Source organism: Herpailurus yagouaroundi, unplaced genomic scaffold (assembly GCF_014898765.1).
Source record: "Herpailurus yagouaroundi ecotype Mexico unplaced genomic scaffold, PumYag 77, whole genome shotgun sequence".
NCBI classification, from domain to species: domain Eukaryota; kingdom Metazoa; phylum Chordata; class Mammalia; order Carnivora; family Felidae; genus Herpailurus; species Herpailurus yagouaroundi.
In genome coordinates, this window is record NW_024412388.1 from 41,661,780 (window position 1) to 41,678,162 (window position 16,383).

Here is a 16,383-nt window from a genome sequence, read left to right on the forward strand (position 1 = left end):
ACAAACAGTGAGAACGTGACCTGAGCCGAAGTCAGAAGCTTAACTGACTGAGTCACCCAGGCGCCCTGCTTACCTTTTTGAAAATATTTTCTATCTGTTTGACTTACTGTCTTTTATACTGATAAGTTTCTTCTGATCTCTCTTCCACTTCTCTAATTGTCTCATTAGTTGATTTATTCTGCTGTTAAGCTCATCCACTGAGTTTTAAATTTTGCTGATTATGTTTTTTTAAGTTTATTTATTTATTTTGAAAGAGAGAGAGCGTGAGTGGGGGAGAGAGACAGAATCCCAAGCAGGCTCTGCACTATCAGTGCAGAGCCTGATGTGGGGCTCGAGCTCACAGACTGTGAGATCATGACCTGAGCCAAAATCAAGAGCTGGATGTTTAACCTTCGGAGCCACCTATATGCCCCTGTATTGTCTTTTGATTTTCATTAATGTATAGTTTTGTCTCCTTGTATACTTGGCTATCTGTACTTATGTGCTAGACATTGTATCAAAAAATTATTTATAGAGATGATTCAGCAGTTGAAATGATGTTATCTTCCTACAGAAAAGATTTTGTTTGCTTTTGTTAGCCAGGTACCTAGAGTCACTAATAACATGGGGTTGTTTTAATCCATTTTGGGCATGAAGATTTTTCTTTGCCATTCAGAACTGAGCAGTTAATTTAATTGTTTTATTCTTAATCCCTCTATTAAGTGTAGCCCCATGACACCCTAATTGAAACATGACTTATTCACTAGAGACCCCACTGGTGGTGGGCCTTGGTTTCCAACTTTTGCCTTGACAAGGCTTTTTTTTTTTTTTAATAGACTATTTTTTAAAGCGGTTCTTGGTTCATAGAAAAATTAAGCAGAAAATACATAGAGTTCCCATACAGCTCCTGCCCAAACATACTGACAAAGCTTTTAAGTACGTTGCTCAGTCTACTACTCCTTTGGTGGAATTTATAAGGAGAGAAGTGGCCTTCAATATAAGGCTTATCTTCTAGATGTTTGTCTTTTAGACTTTGGCCTGTTATTTCTTTATTACCTTGTTATTTTCTATTGTCTCCAATCAATTATTTTTTAGTAATTTTTCCAGCTTTTCTAGTTGTTCTCAGTGAAGTGTAGCTTGCTATTACTGACCATAATTATTCCCTTTGTTATAAATTGCTGCAAGTGGATTGCATGTTTAAAAAGGATAGGAAGGGGGCGCCTGGGTGGCGCAGTCGGTTAAGCGTCCGACTTCAGCCAGGTCACGATCTCGCGGTCTGTGAGTTCGAGCCCCACGTCGGGCTCTGGGCTGATGGCTCAGAGCCTGGAGCCTGTTTCCGATTCTGTGTCTCCCTCTCTCTCTGCCCCTCGCCCGTTCATGCTCTGTCTCTCTCTGTCCCAAAAATAAATGTTGAAAAAAAAAATTTAAAAATTAAAAAAAAAAAAAAAATAAAAAGGATAGGAAGATGAACCTATTAAGAAAATGGCACAACTAAAGCCTCTCCTATTAGTATTGAGGTTTAAAATTTTTACTTTAAAACATAAAACTGTCTTGTAGAAATTAGCGGTTTAATTTTTATAATATTTTATTTCAGCTCGCGATGCTGATGAGCGAGAGAAGTGGATCCATGCCTTAGAAGAAACAATTCTTAGACATACTCTTCAGCTTCAAGTAAGAGTCTTTACATAGCTTCTGGATAGTTCGTTAGTTTTTGTTTGTTTACTTTCTGTTTTTTTAAAATAACTGTGATATGATATAATGAAAATTTCTTATTTCTGAGTTGCTTATTCTTGCCTTTATAGTGTTATATCAGTAAAGGTATATTCCTTTTCTTCTGCTTTCTATGGGGTAAAATACTGATTTTTATTTAGAAATAAGACAGTTCAAGGCCATATTCAATGTGAAATTCTGTGTTAATATGTACCAGATCATTTTTAAATTTAGTATCTATGATTGGTTATTGATACAACTAAATTATGCAGTAATGTATAATAATACATAAGTACTGATGAGTTGACCTACTTTTCTTGTTACTGGATTTGGCAGTTACCATATGTGTTAAGTAGTACTCTTTGGGGTGAAAGTAAAAGGAAAAAAAAGACAAATTGGGTTTAAGAAAAATGTAAATCTGGCTGAAATGTGGTTTGAAGTAGGCACTTAATGTCATGAGGACCCAAATCCACCATTTCTATTTCTAGGCCTCATTTCTTCTGGAGTGCCTTTATTTTTAGATAAGTTCTTTTTGTTGTAGCAATTTCAGCCTCCCATTGTTGAGATGTACAACATACTATCAGGAAAATATTGTAGGAACTCCCAATTCCACAGTAGGTTATTGTTCTTTCTGGACCATAGTAAGACCAATAGGATTAGTGCTGATCACCTTATCTCCAGTCATTTTCTTAATCCTGACCAATCACAATTTCACAGTCACATCTTTCACTCCTGGAGCTGGGCTGTTACCTGCTTCACCAGAAACATATTGCTTATAGGGTAGAAGATGGTGCCCAGCAAGCAAAGTCATAATAGAGAAAAAAGATGATAGATGACAAAAACAACAAATGTTTACTCCACCATACTGCAGATAGTTTTCCAAGTTCATTCTTAAATGAAGGAGCTTATATTATGGCATTGGAGGATTTTGTTTTAATTATTTTGATTTATAGGGTTGAGTTGTAGAAAACTGATATTTAATAACTCTTTTTCTCTACTGATTTTTGTCCTGTACCAGGAACTGGCTTGATTATACAAAGTGGTATATAGGGCATTGCAGGTCCTACAAGGTGGAAACTCCTCATCACCTGAAACTGTTCAAATAGAGACTTAAAAAACATTATTCAATGATGTGGCTATTAAGAGATTATAAGAATGAATATGGAGTTGAACTAGGAGATCTGTAAGTTATTCTTTGAGCTATGCTTTTTAAAAGCAATTTCATAATTTCTGAAGGCTTGCTTTTAGGCAGTTTTATAAATGACTGTGACATCATTTTAGGAAATTTGTGATTCAGTAGGAAGACAAGTGTTTTAAGAATCCTATTAACCTGAATGTGGCAGATGAGATTCCCTCCATGGTTGGTGAGACTGACATTCAATTCAAGTCCCTCTGTGATCTGTTCTCAACTTGCCTTTCTAGACATTTCTACCATTATACCTCTATGTCAACTTTTTACTAGAGTGCTGCTGCTGTTTAGTTAATTTCCTCTGAATGCATCTTTTCATTTCTGGTCTCCACATTCTTGCACATTATGTTTTCTCTCCTCTCTGAAATGCCATCTGCCTCCACTCTGCTTTTATATACCATGGCTTTTCTTGAAAGCCCAGTTCAGAACTGATCTCTTCTGTGGAGCCTCCCCTGACTGACCCCTTCCTAGCCATCCCCCAAACTCAAAATGATCTCTTTCCTTCGAATGCCATACTTGTCGCACAATTCACTAAGTCCTCATGATATATTTATATTTTTGGTTTATCTTTTAAAGTATGTGTTACTCCAGCTTCCCCAATTAGGATGCAGACTCCTGAAGGTCGGGTACCTAGTTTGATCCATTTTTGGAATTTCTGAGTTTTCACTCAGAAGAAGTAACAAGAAGAAAAGAAAAATTTTAAAGTCTTAGACTCTGATAGCTTTGATATTTTAAAATACATGTAATACAAGAGAATATATATTTTTAAATAAAGTTTATGTATGCATAAGATAGGACATTTAGAAATATGTAAGTAAATGTTAATTTGATTGGCAAAAAAGTAAAGATTTTCCTCCCAGAGATAGTGAAATGTGGTGAAGAACTTGACTCTGGAGCCAGAATGTCTTGGTCTGTATCCCAGTGCCACCACTTAGGTTTAACTCTTTACATTGAACTTAGTCTGAGTTCCACTGTCCTCATCTATAAAATGAAAACAATAAAACTACCTACCTTTATAGAGTTGTTTTGATGATTAAATTAGTTAAATGCAAATTTGTTGTAATCATTCCTAGCTATAGTGAGAACTTGATAAATGTTAGCTGCTATTACTAACACAGCAACTACTCTCACCATTTTTACTCCCAGTACCTGACTGACATTCTAAAGAGTGCTTAATAACTGTTAGTTGGATGAAAAATAATTGAAAGAATTAACAAAGAAACAGATGATGTATAGGTTGCTTTTCCATTGCTGTTTATCGAGTACTTTGAGATGTATAGTGTATGTGCTCGCTTCGGCAGCACATATACTAAAATTGAGATGTATAGTGTACTATTAGGCACTATGGAGTAGGCACTCATGGAACTCTCTTGCATATGGTCACAGGAGAAGGCTTTACATGTCTTCTTTTTCCATTGAATTTCATCTCTACTTTAGCCATTAAGTGATACTGCTTTGGCCTTGTTGTTACTGAGGGCTGCACTACCTCCATAATATTGAATTTAAAAGTGTTTTCTCTTTGACCACAGTTTTCTTACCTTTACCCTCTATCACTTTACTTCTTCTGAACTTTTCTTATTTTGGTCTGAGCTCTACTTCGTTTTTTCTGGCCATTTAATACCTGTCTAATTTTGCTTACGTCATCCTCCCATGTAGACCTTATGCCTGCTTCTCGAGCACTGATTTTGCTATCACCCTTAGAATTTTTTGTCACTTGATGTTTTGTGCTGTATACCATTCTGGTTTCCATTCCCCAAGGCCCCCATTGTTTGGTTTGTCAGCCTCTAGTACTATTAGGGGTCACAAAATTGAGATGGCTGTATTTAAATTTTGTCTAACTGTAATTGGATTTCTATTTAACAGTCTTCTTATTGACTCCTTGATTTTCAATTAAATCCCCACAGTGAAATCTTTAAAGTGTGCAGTATCTAACACAGCCTGCTCCCTTCTTTATAGAAAAAGGTCTCACTGCAATAGTTCTTAGTGATTTCACCTATACTTTCTTTCTCTGCTTTGCATTCAAAGAAAAATATGCTTACTTTCTCAGAGTTAATACTACATCCATCCTCTTGAATGTATGATGTTTCCTTTGAGACTATGACCTTACTCCCTCTGCCTCCAGTAGCCCTCACCATTTTCATGGATTCATCTAAAACTTTTATGTAGGTGACTTCTCCTTACCTCTCACCCACCCGTTTTTATGTATCTTTTCATATTTGGTTTTAGTCCTACACTCTTTCCTTTTGGATTTTGCCAGTTAGATGTCCCCCTGGAACTCAACCTCAACATGGCTAAATCTGAGCTTGTCATCTCCTTCTTCCTCAAACCCATCTCTTTATCCCATTTTCCTGTTTCTGTTAATGACAGTGTTACTCTCTGAGCCATTGAAGTTTCGGAGTTGAGAGTCCTCTTAGGTGATAACTTCCCACCTGCCAAACTGTGTGTGTGTGTGTGTGTGTGTGTGTGTGTGTGTGTGTGTGTGTGTGTTGTCTTGTCCTTTTTTTTTTTTTTTTTTTTTTTTTTTTTTTTAAAGTAGGCTCCATGCCCAGTGTAGGGTTTGAACTCATGACCTTGGGATCAAGAGTTGGATGCTCTACCAACTGAGCCAGCCAGGCACCCCAGTGTCTTTTCTTTTTAATAGAATCGCTCATACTCCTCTTCTCACTTTGACTACCATGTAAGTTGCATCTTGCTAACTATTTCTGGTACCCTTGTAATATTCCTGAATTTATTCTCTTCATCTTATAAAAGAGCACCTTTAATAAAAGACCTTAAGGTATCGATAACTGTGAAAAACCTTTAATTATTTACATTTGCCTGTAGGATGAAGTAAAACTTTATTAGGGGATTTCTGTCTCCTTTTAATTTGACCCCAACCTACCTTTCCACTTGCTGATCCTACATGTATCTGATGCTCCGCATAGAAATCTTCTCTGGTTCCATGCTTCTACTCACGCTACTCTAAGTCCTCACCATCCTTAGTCCTCAAATTTGCCTCTGAAAGATTAATTCCAGTCATTCAAGACCTAGTGCACATATTACCTTTTCATTTCATCTCTTTCTTATCACTGTAATAAAAAGTAGTCTCATGTAGCCACTCTGGAAAACAGTATGGAGTTTCCTCAAAAAGCTAAAAATAGAACTACCCTATGACCCAATGATTACACTACTAGGTATATATCTAAAGGATACAAAAATACTGATCTGAAGGGGCAAATGCACCCCAGTGTTTATAGCAGCACTGTAAACAGTAGCCAAATTACGGAAAGAGCCCAAATGTCCATTAGCTAATGAATGGACAAAAAAGACACACACACACACACACACACACACACACACACACACACATATGTGTGTGTGTATTGTATATATATGTATATACATGTATATACATGTATACATATGTATATATACATATGTATACATATATACATATATACATGTATATATGTATACATATGTATATATACATGTATATACATGTATATATATGTGTGTGTGTGTATGTGTGTATATATATATATATATACAATGGAATATTATTCAGGCATCAAAAAGAATGAAATCTTGCCATTTGCAACAATGTGGATGGAACTAGAGTGTATTATGCTAAGCAAAATAAATCAGAGAAAGATAAGCACCATATGATTTCACTCATGTGGAATATAATAAAAGAAACAGATGAACATATGGGAAGGGAAGGAAAAATAAAATAAGATAAAAACAGAGGGAGGCAAACCATAAGAGACTTAACTATAGGGAACAAACTCAGGGTTTCTGGAGGGGAGGTGGGCATTAAGGAGTGCACTTGTGATGAGCACTGGCTTTTATATGTAACTGATGAACCACTGAATTCTACTCCTGAAACCAGTACTAGAAAAAAAAAAAATTGCTCTGCCATATATTCCCTCCCCATGTCTGACTGCTTGAGCTTGAGCATATTCATAGCTTTCTGGTCAGAGTTATAAGAATAAGTCTTATTTTGGATTTTAAAACTGTTTTAGGTTAAGAAATTCTAATTCAGCCCTGTATCAAAACTTTAATTTCTTATTCAACTCATAGTTTGCCTGATAACTCCAACTGAGGACTGAGGAACTTGTATTATTGGGACAATGGAAAGGATTCATTTTTTTTCACTTGTCTTCTGTCTTCATAGGTATTCCTTCTGAGTTAGGGCAAGGATATGAAAAGGGAGTACAGGAAAATAATAGGCCAAGTCTTATATGACTGGTGACTTATGTGTGCCAGGTGCCTAAATATTAGATTTTTTTCTTTTTTTTCTTTTTTTTTTTTTTTAAATTTTTTTTTCAACGTTTATTTATTTTTGGGACAGAGAGAGACAGAGCATAAACGGGGGAGGGGCAGAGAGAGAGGGAGACACAGAATCGGAAACAGGCTTCAGGCTCTGAGCCATCAGCCCAGAGCCTGACGCGGGGCTCGAACTCACGGACCGCGAGATCATGACCTGGCTGAAGTCGGACGCTTAACCGACTGCGCCACCCAGGCGCCCCAATATTAGATTTTTTAAATTGGGAGTGGGAGAGAGCCAAAGCATAAGAGACTCTTAAAAACTGAAAACAAACTGAGGGTTGATGGGGGGTGGGAGGGAGGGTAGGGTAGGTGATGGGTATTGAAGAGGGCATCTTTTGGGATGAGCACTGAGTGTTGTATGGAAACCAATTTGACAATAAATTTCATATATTAAAAAAATAAAAAATAAATAAATTGGAGTTCATCAGGGAATTCTTTGGACATCCTCCCATTGGGATATCCCATGCTACACAGTTCATTGACACAGGCGTTTTGTTATTTGCTCTCCGACTAACCACTTGCTCCCTTCCCACCCCAGTTTCTATTTTTGGCAGAACATTTAACATTCTTTTAATTCTTAATTCTGAGTCTCATTGTGGTAGAAAGTAGCCATCTTAAGGAGGATTCCATTATCCTTCTACCTTACTAACCTGATCCCTGGGAAGCTCATGCATCTTTAACGCAACAAACTCTAGTTGTAACAGCCACTCCTGCTAAGGCCCCTTTCCATTGCCCTGACTTAGGATAGCTCTAACCATACTTCTGGCACCCAAATTTATTAGATAGGAAGAAAATACCTAATTCAGCAGTTATGCATGACCCCATATTCTAAGGAATACACATTAATTTCTTTTTCTCCTTATTTTACATCTATTCCATGAAACCACCTGCTGATTTAGTTGCTGAATAAATATCCAAACATGGAGGAAAAAAAGTACTCTCTTACCTCTTTAACCTCTGCTGTAATTTTCCCTCCTTTGTGGTCCATATAACATTCTGGTATGTAGTAATAACAGTAGCAACTAATATTTGAGCATTTCTTTTTTTTTTTAATTTTTTTTTCAACGTTTATTTATTTTTGGGACAGAGAGAGACAGAGCATGAACGGGGGAGGGGCAGAGAGAGAGGGAGACACAGAATCGGAAACAGGCTCCAGGCTCTGAGCCATCAGCCCAGAGCCCGACGCGGGGCTCGAACTCACGGACCGCGAGATCGTGACCTGGCTGAAGTCGGATGCTTAACCGACTGCGCCACCCAGGCGCCCCATATTTGAGCATTTCTTATGTGCCAGGAACTATGTGGGCTTTACATGCATTATCTCTTTTAATAATACATTATTGTTTAATTCATCTCCCATTTGAGATTATAAGTTTCATGAGGTGAGAGCAAACCTATCTTTTTGATAGTATTTTTATCATAGCACCTATGTGCCTAGCCCACTAAGCACTGTCTAACTTGAATATGGTTTAAGAAGCAGTATATTATAGTAGAAAATCTGTGGAGTTAGGCTTATCAAGACTTGGGTCCTGGCTCTGCCCTCTTACTAGCTGTATAATGTGGGTTAGTAAGTACTTAATTTCTTTTAAGTCTGAGCTGATCTTTAAAGGTAAGTATAAAGCCTCAATAAAGTCGTGTTCAGATTTATAATATCTCTAATATATTCTACCTTGTATGTAGAAGGTATTCATAAATATGAGTTCCATTCTTCCTTTTATTCTGATTAACTGTAAATTAACTGTAAACTGTAAATTAACCTTCTATCTTTCCTCTTTTCCTGTTTTCCCTGCTTTTCTGTGGGTATCTTTTTTTTTTTTTAAGTTTATTTACTTATCTTGAGAGAGAGCACGCATGAGCAGGGGAGGAGCAGAGAGAGAGAGAGAGAGAGAGAGAGGGAGGGAGGGAGGGAGAGAGAATCCTAAGCAGCCTCCACACTGTCAGGCTCAAACTCAGGAACGGTGAGGTCATGACCTGAGTTGAAAGCAAGAGTCAGCCATTTAACTGACTGAACCACCCAGGTGCCCCTCCTCTGTGGGTATCTTAAAATTGCAATTAGGATAGTCTGAGGATGTGAGAAGACAATTAAAATCTTCTCTCCTTGCAACTCCTATAGTAGTTTAATTTCCATTAGTCATTCTAAATTTGTATGTTAGCTTGTGTTATCTTTGCATGTATTTACAGCCAACTAAATTAGGATACTCCTTGAAGAGGGGCCATAGGGGCTGTTGAGCTTCTTATTCCCCTCTTCTTAGCCTGTAAGAATCCTTCAGTGGATATTTGCTGAAACTGATTAATGGAGGGAATCTTTTAGTTTATTTGCCCTAGTAAGCTTTAGTACAGACGAAATGCAAGAGATTGCCAAGCAAGGAATTGATCACTGGAAGAAGATAGGATGCTACATCCTGTAGGTTTAGCAGTGTTACCTATACTGTGCAAAGTTTTGTGAATTATAGCAGCTTGTCTGGATATCATACAGATGTAAAAAAGGTTTATAATCTTCAGTAAACTAGGACCTATTTTAGAAAAAAAAACCAAAACTCTTGCAAGCCCAAAATTCCAGTGTTTCAAGTATTATATATATCATGTTATTTAATGTGGGCAAAAATTAAGCTAGGCATAAACTTCTTATATTTAAAATTTTATACATGCAAAAGAAAATTGCAAGTTAAATACAAACAAAATACAAAGCAATAAAATCTAAATTAACATTTATTTAATGTGATGAATGATACTGCCTTGTAAAAATGGGTCACTACTTACAATGTGAAAATGGTACTGACTGTTAGGGTATAGAATCTTTTTAAGTTTGACATGTATACACTGCTATGGATTGTGATGACTGTCATCTTGCCACTTTTCTCTGTTCTGACTACTGGGAAACCTTCATTTGTACATCACATCCTATGAGGTTATTTGACCTTCACTTCACAAAATATGTCATTTTCATAGTCAAGGCTCTTCTGTGACAAGTAGTAGTACTTGGTGCCAAGTTGATCTTAAACAAAATGAACAATGAAATAAGTTGGTACCACTTGGATTTAAGGTTGTTACTGAGATGATTCAGTTTGTGGCTATATAGGTTATAGAAAAAATGAAAACATAGAAGATTGTGGTAGATACTTTTTTAGATTCCAGTTTAAAAACCTTCATGTAGATGTTTAATTGAGTAGTATAGACCTTTATTTTTTTTACATTTATGCTATAAATTAGTTGATATTTAAAATTTTTTCATACTAAATGGCTTCTGTGATTGTTGTTTGGTCCGAGATATTGGGCTATAATTGTCCTTGTCTATATAGGTTTATGTAGGCCATTGTAGACTGTATCTTGGGTGGTTATCAAATTGGAATTTCATTGCTACTGTCTTGTAATTTTATAATTTTTGCCCTTTACTGTTCATTCATTATCCATTGGCTTTGATCTCAAGCCCCTAGAAAGGACATGATACCTTGTGTAAGAATATGGCTGAGGGGAATAGAGAGGGCTAGTAGAAACCTCACCAGAAATGCCATTGAATCTGTGGGTAAAACCTAATTATACATAAAGAAAATGTGATAGAATTCAGATTGCAAATCATTATTGAAGCTGAAAAATAACAGAACCATTATAGAGCCATTATGAAGGCTTTTTTCAAAATTAGATACTTCGGTCAATTACATACCTGCCAAATTTTGTATTTAGGGTATAATTTGGGATAGTAGCTGAGAAACTAATCTTTAGTATTAGGATACCTTAATTCTACCCTCTTTTCTGTAATGTCTCATGTGTCTTACTGGGTAGCTACAATTAAAAGAAATCTTTTGAGTACTATTCTTAGGTGTTAAGCTACCTCACTGAAGATTAGTTTTTTTGAACATATGTTTCAATTTCTCAGTATATAAGTATCTGTTTACCAGCATTGTAGTGTTTCTCCTGTTACCTTAGATTTTATTTTTGTATCATGGAGAAAAATAGATGTGTTTTGTTTTTCTCCCTTGAAACTCTTTGTTTCCCAAAGAAAATGATTGCAATATATATGTGTCCACCTTTTCCATAGGTGAAGTGGTATGGAGAAGTAGCCAGTTACTTGGGTTTCCTGTAACAAAGAAAAATTTCCCTAAGGGCTGTTTCCATAGTCATTGCAATTACTGAGGGTAGATAATCTCTGGCTCCCAAATTGGCATTTAGGATTCTAGGATTCATAATTTTCTTCAGTTCTATTGTCCAAGCAATGGCCCATCTATCTTAAACTCTTAGGAAACAAAAACAGATGGTCCAGGGGTGCCTGGGTAGCTCAGTCGGTTAAGCATTGACTCTTGATTTCAGCTCAGGTCATGATCTCACAGTGGTGAGATTGAGCCCTGAATCCCAGCGTGGAGCCTGCTTGGTATTCTCTCCCTCCCTTTCCTTCTGTGCCTCCCCTGCGTGCACTACTGTTTGTGTGCGCTTTCTCTCAAAAAAATTTTTTAAATTAAAAGAACAGATGATTCAGTCTTATAGCTGCTGAAGGTCATTCCTTTAACTGCCAGAAATTTATCATAACTGTGTTTTTATGGAAATCTTTTAGAATTTATTATATATTTTCCTGCCTTCTCTGTATAAAAGTAAGGTTTAAAAATTAAAAAAAAATAGTGCATGCTCACTTCAGAACATATGGAGAATACAAAAAAGTTATGCATTTGGTAAATACCACACAGTTAATGTATTCCATGCACTGTACTAGTTATAGAGGATATAATCGTGAATAAGTGCCGTGTTGTCTTTGACTTTACAGAGTTCAGTCTAGTATAAAGTAGAAAATAAAAATAATGAGGATTGAATTTCTCATTAAAAATGAGAATTTCAGGGGCGCCTGGGTGGCGCAGTCGGTTGAGCGTCCGACTTCGGCCAGGTCATGATCTCGCGGTCCGTGAGTTCGAGCCCCGCGTCGGGCTCTGGGCTGATGGCTCAGAGCCTGGAGCCTGCTTCCAATTCTGTGTCTCCCTCTCTCTCTGCCCCTCGCCCGTTCATGCTCTGTCTCTCTCTGTCCCAAAAATAAATAAACGTTGAAAAAAAAAATTAAAAAAAAATGAGAATTTCAATTTTAATTGAAATTAAAATAAAATAATGACATAAGTCATGCTTCTAAAAATTTTTTTAAATATGTAGAAGTATATAAAATAAAAGTAGTAGTGTTTCCCACACCCTTTCTTTAGAGATAAACACACAGTTTGTTAACTTCCTAATTTTACATAAAGTTGGAGGGCATAAAAGCAGGAGCATTTAAAATGAAGAGTAATTACATAATACAAAGCCATCTCATCCATTTTGTAGCAAGGAGCTTTACTTCTAACCAAATTTGGCAACTCATGTGTCTTTTTTTTTTAATTTTTTTTTTTTTTTTTTTTTTTTGAGAGAGAGAGCACGAGTGAGCATGAGTTGGGGAGGGGCAGAAAGAGAGGGAGACACAGAGTCCGAATGAAGCAGGCTCCAGGCTCCCCGCTGTCAGCACAGAGCCTGACGTGGGGCTCGAACTCACATACCATGAGATCATGACCTGAGCCAAAGTTGGACGCTCAACCCACTGAGCCACCCAGGCACCCCAGCAACTCATGTCTTTTTAATGAACTCTACAAGTTGCAGAATTTTATGTGTAAAAATTGGGGCACTAGTACCTAATATAAGCTTTTAAAATTAAATAGTACTAAAGGGCTCATACAGTAAAACAACAGCCTTCTGTCTCTGCTTTCTCTGTTCTGCTTGCCTTACTAGCCATTTTCAGGCTTTTTAGTTGTTTGTACTGCGATTTTCATAGTATAATACCTGGCATTTCATTCATTTAACAGATATTTATTAAGTACCTAATACATGTCAGTCCCTGTGTTAAGAAGATACTAAAGATATATTGGTGAACAAGGCAGTACACTGTCATAGCCATTGTGTGGTTTATAAAGGGTGTTTATTCCTAACCTTGAACCAAATAATTCTTCTGTTTGATAATGCACTGAGAATTGCAAATAAAATAAATTTTTGGAGCATGGTCACCGTGGTCACGAGATAGTACAGACTGCTTCTACCATATGGCAAGTGGTGTTTTGATTCCATATGAGCAAAGTTTCTATGTGGAAATTTGAGACTTTTGGATACTGGTTAAATAGTGGAGCTGCATGTCCTTCTTCCAAGAGTTGTCTCTTAATGTTACCTGTTCCAGTCATTTGGCCTGAGTTGCAAAGCAAATTCATAGGTATATATTCATATACTATGAATATAAATGTAATATAAACATAATTGAGCCCTCTAGCAGAATATTTTTGAAAGTAGTGGATGAATTCTGCATGGTTAAAATTTTCTTTTCATCTTAATAGCTGTAGGTAAAATTGGCCTATTTTTTGCTTGACCTCTTGCCATTTGAAAGACCCCGTCACCCTGAATCTTTGTGTTTTTATTTTTCTCAGGTTGTTTTTGTACTCCTTATTCATCCTATTGTATTCTTCTTTATCTTGAACAAAAACAGAAGTACTAATTTAATCACATAATAGCCTTAGTTATGTAGTTCAAAGATAAGTATTGAAGACTTTTTTTTTATGCATACATTGGAAGTCCATTGCTATATATGGGTTTAAGGCATTGGTCCCTTAACTTTCTTCTGAAATAATTTGTAGATTTTTTAAAACCTTTTTTTAATGTTTATTTTTGAGAGAGAGAGAGACAGAGCGTGAGTGGGGGAGGAGCAGAGAGAGAGGGAGACACAGAATACAAAGCAGGGTCCAGGCTCTGAGCTGTCAGCACAGAGCCCGGCGCGGGGCTCGAACCAACGAACCATGAGATCATGACCTGAGCTGAAGTTGGATGCTTAACTGACTGAGCCACCCAGGTGCCCCAATTTGTAGATGTTTTAAAAAACAATTTGAGTTGCCAAATTTGCTTATGAGTCCTCTAGTTTCTTGAGATAAAATGGGTTAAGTTGCCCTGTATCACATAATTATTTTTCATCTTAAATAGTACATCTTTCATGCACATTAACTTTATGCTAGGATTAGGAAAGTGAGAACTATATGTAACAAATAGTTATCTCTAGCATGAAACTAGATGAACGGGTAGACTTTGGATTGTAGCTGTGGCCTCTTTAAATGTGTAACTAGAATGTAGAGTTTTATATACACACACACACACACACACACACACACACACACACACAGTAGAAGAAAATTCAATTGTCTTAAGAGACCATCATAACTCATATATTCTATTGCCATTACCCCTAATCTTAATACTTCAGCTTATTAATAAAAAAAAAACTAATAATAATCAGGTCCACTAAAATCTTACTAGAACTTTACTATTTACCCTATATTGTCAAAAATGATAGTGCATTATATTTTGAAATGACTGACCGATGATGATGATGATGATGATGATGATGATGATGATGATGGTGGTGGTGGTGGTGGTGGTGGTGGTGGTAGATTTGGAGAACACTTTTTAAAAAAGTGTGACACTTTGATAGACACTGTTAAATATGAAGTCACTGATGACACCATGGGTCTTTCTGTCTAGTTGGGGAGATAAGACATAAGCACATGATGGACCTGGTAAGCAAGAAAGATATAAATAAGTATTATGTCTCTTATGGGGTTAAACAGTACAGTACATAGAATTAGAGATGGAGGCTTTTTTCCCCTGGAGAACTGTTGGATCAGCCAATATTGAATTACATACTTTGGGCTGCTCAAGCACAAAACTGCTAGAAAGGCAGATATTAAAGGAAAATGTTAAAGGGTGTTAGTGAAAGTTGCTAGACATTGACCTTGTCCATCTGGCAAAATTCATGTATTTTTCTACATCACTGCTTATGGTTTTTTATCATACAATTGATGTTTATTTTCATAATCTATTAACATAGAAAATCCATTATTAAGCATTTAATATGTGCCAGGCATATGGCTAAATATTGAGGATATAATGTTGAACCAAATCAGATAGATCCTTGCCTAATTAAGCTTACAGTCTAGTGGTGAACATGAACATTAATGAAAGAATAATGCAAATAGAGCAGTGGTTGGTGGGATTGACTGCTTGAGGGGCTTAAGGGAAATCCTGGGGTGATAGAAATATTCTGTCTTAACTGTGGTGATTACATGTATGTATACATTTATCAAAATATGTTGAAGTGTACATCTAAAATAGATGTTTTATTTTATGTAAATTATCTCATTTTATGTAATTAAAGAGTATTTTATGTAATTAACAAGAGTATTTTATGTAATTAAAAAGAGTAACTCAAATACATGTAAAATTATAGCTGTGATAAGTTTTGTAAAGGAGAGTTATAGGGGCCATGAGAACATAATAGGAATTCACATAGGTGGGGAGGATAAGATGATGAATAGCAGTAAATTGAAGATTTGTGTCAAGTGGATAAGTGTAAAAGAAGTAACAGCCGGCTCCAAGGCTATGAGCTTGGAAAGTCCATGGCAAATTGAAGAAACTTGAGAAAGGTCATTATGTGAAATGCAAAAAATGAAGGAGTGGAAGGTGTAAAATGGACTAAGGGTGTAAGTAGAGCTAAACTTTGTAAGCCATTGTTACAGACTGAATTGTATCCTAAGCACATTGGAAAGCAGTTGAAGTTCTTTAATTGGTTGTGGTAGGGGGTGAGGAGGGGGTAATTAAATTGGCTTTGAAAACCAACTACTGTGGCTATAGTGTTAAGACTGAATTGGAGGAGCTAGGGTAGATTCAGGAAGTTTATTGCAAAAGGCCCAGACCTATAACCGAGTGGTGGTAATGGGGAGAGGTGGGCATAATTGAGAATGTATTGGGGAGGTAAAAATGATGGAACTTGATGGATTGAAGGTGGAATGAGAGAGGCAACGTGGACTGTCCAGTTTATGGTTTGCATATTAGAGTGGATGGTAGTGGTTATCGTTTACTGACATGGAGTACTGGAAGACCAGGGTTTTGAAGCATGGGTTTGGGAAAAAGAGATTGTGTTTAGTATTGGGCATTTTGGGGGAAAAAATTTACATTAAACTGTATGTATCTTTAACATTGAGTGCAGCAAGCATTTATTGAGCCTTCTGTGCAGGGCACACTATGCTAGTTGTAGGGGATAGCAACAGAGCTAGAAAAATTAAGGTGCTTAGGAATTTAGTAGTTGCAGATATACAAATAACCAGAAAGAAAAATAGTAAGGGAAAGAAAAGGAGATTGTCCTCCGGAGCAGTAAGTTAATCATT

At 36.6% G+C, this 16,383-nt stretch overlaps 1 protein-coding gene across 8 annotated transcripts in view; it reads left to right on the forward strand.

Moving 5' to 3' along the window:
* The window catches only part of OSBPL9 (oxysterol binding protein like 9), a 194,087-nt gene that overhangs the window by 113,015 nt on the left and 64,689 nt on the right, over positions 1–16,383 (forward strand). For all 8 annotated transcript variants that reach the window (XM_040470213.1, XM_040470216.1, XM_040470214.1 and 5 more), the window contains one exon: positions 1,574–1,650. In XM_040470213.1, the coding sequence (XP_040326147.1) occupies positions 1,574–1,650 (77 nt within the window). The remainder of the gene's footprint in view (positions 1–1,573; positions 1,651–16,383) is intronic.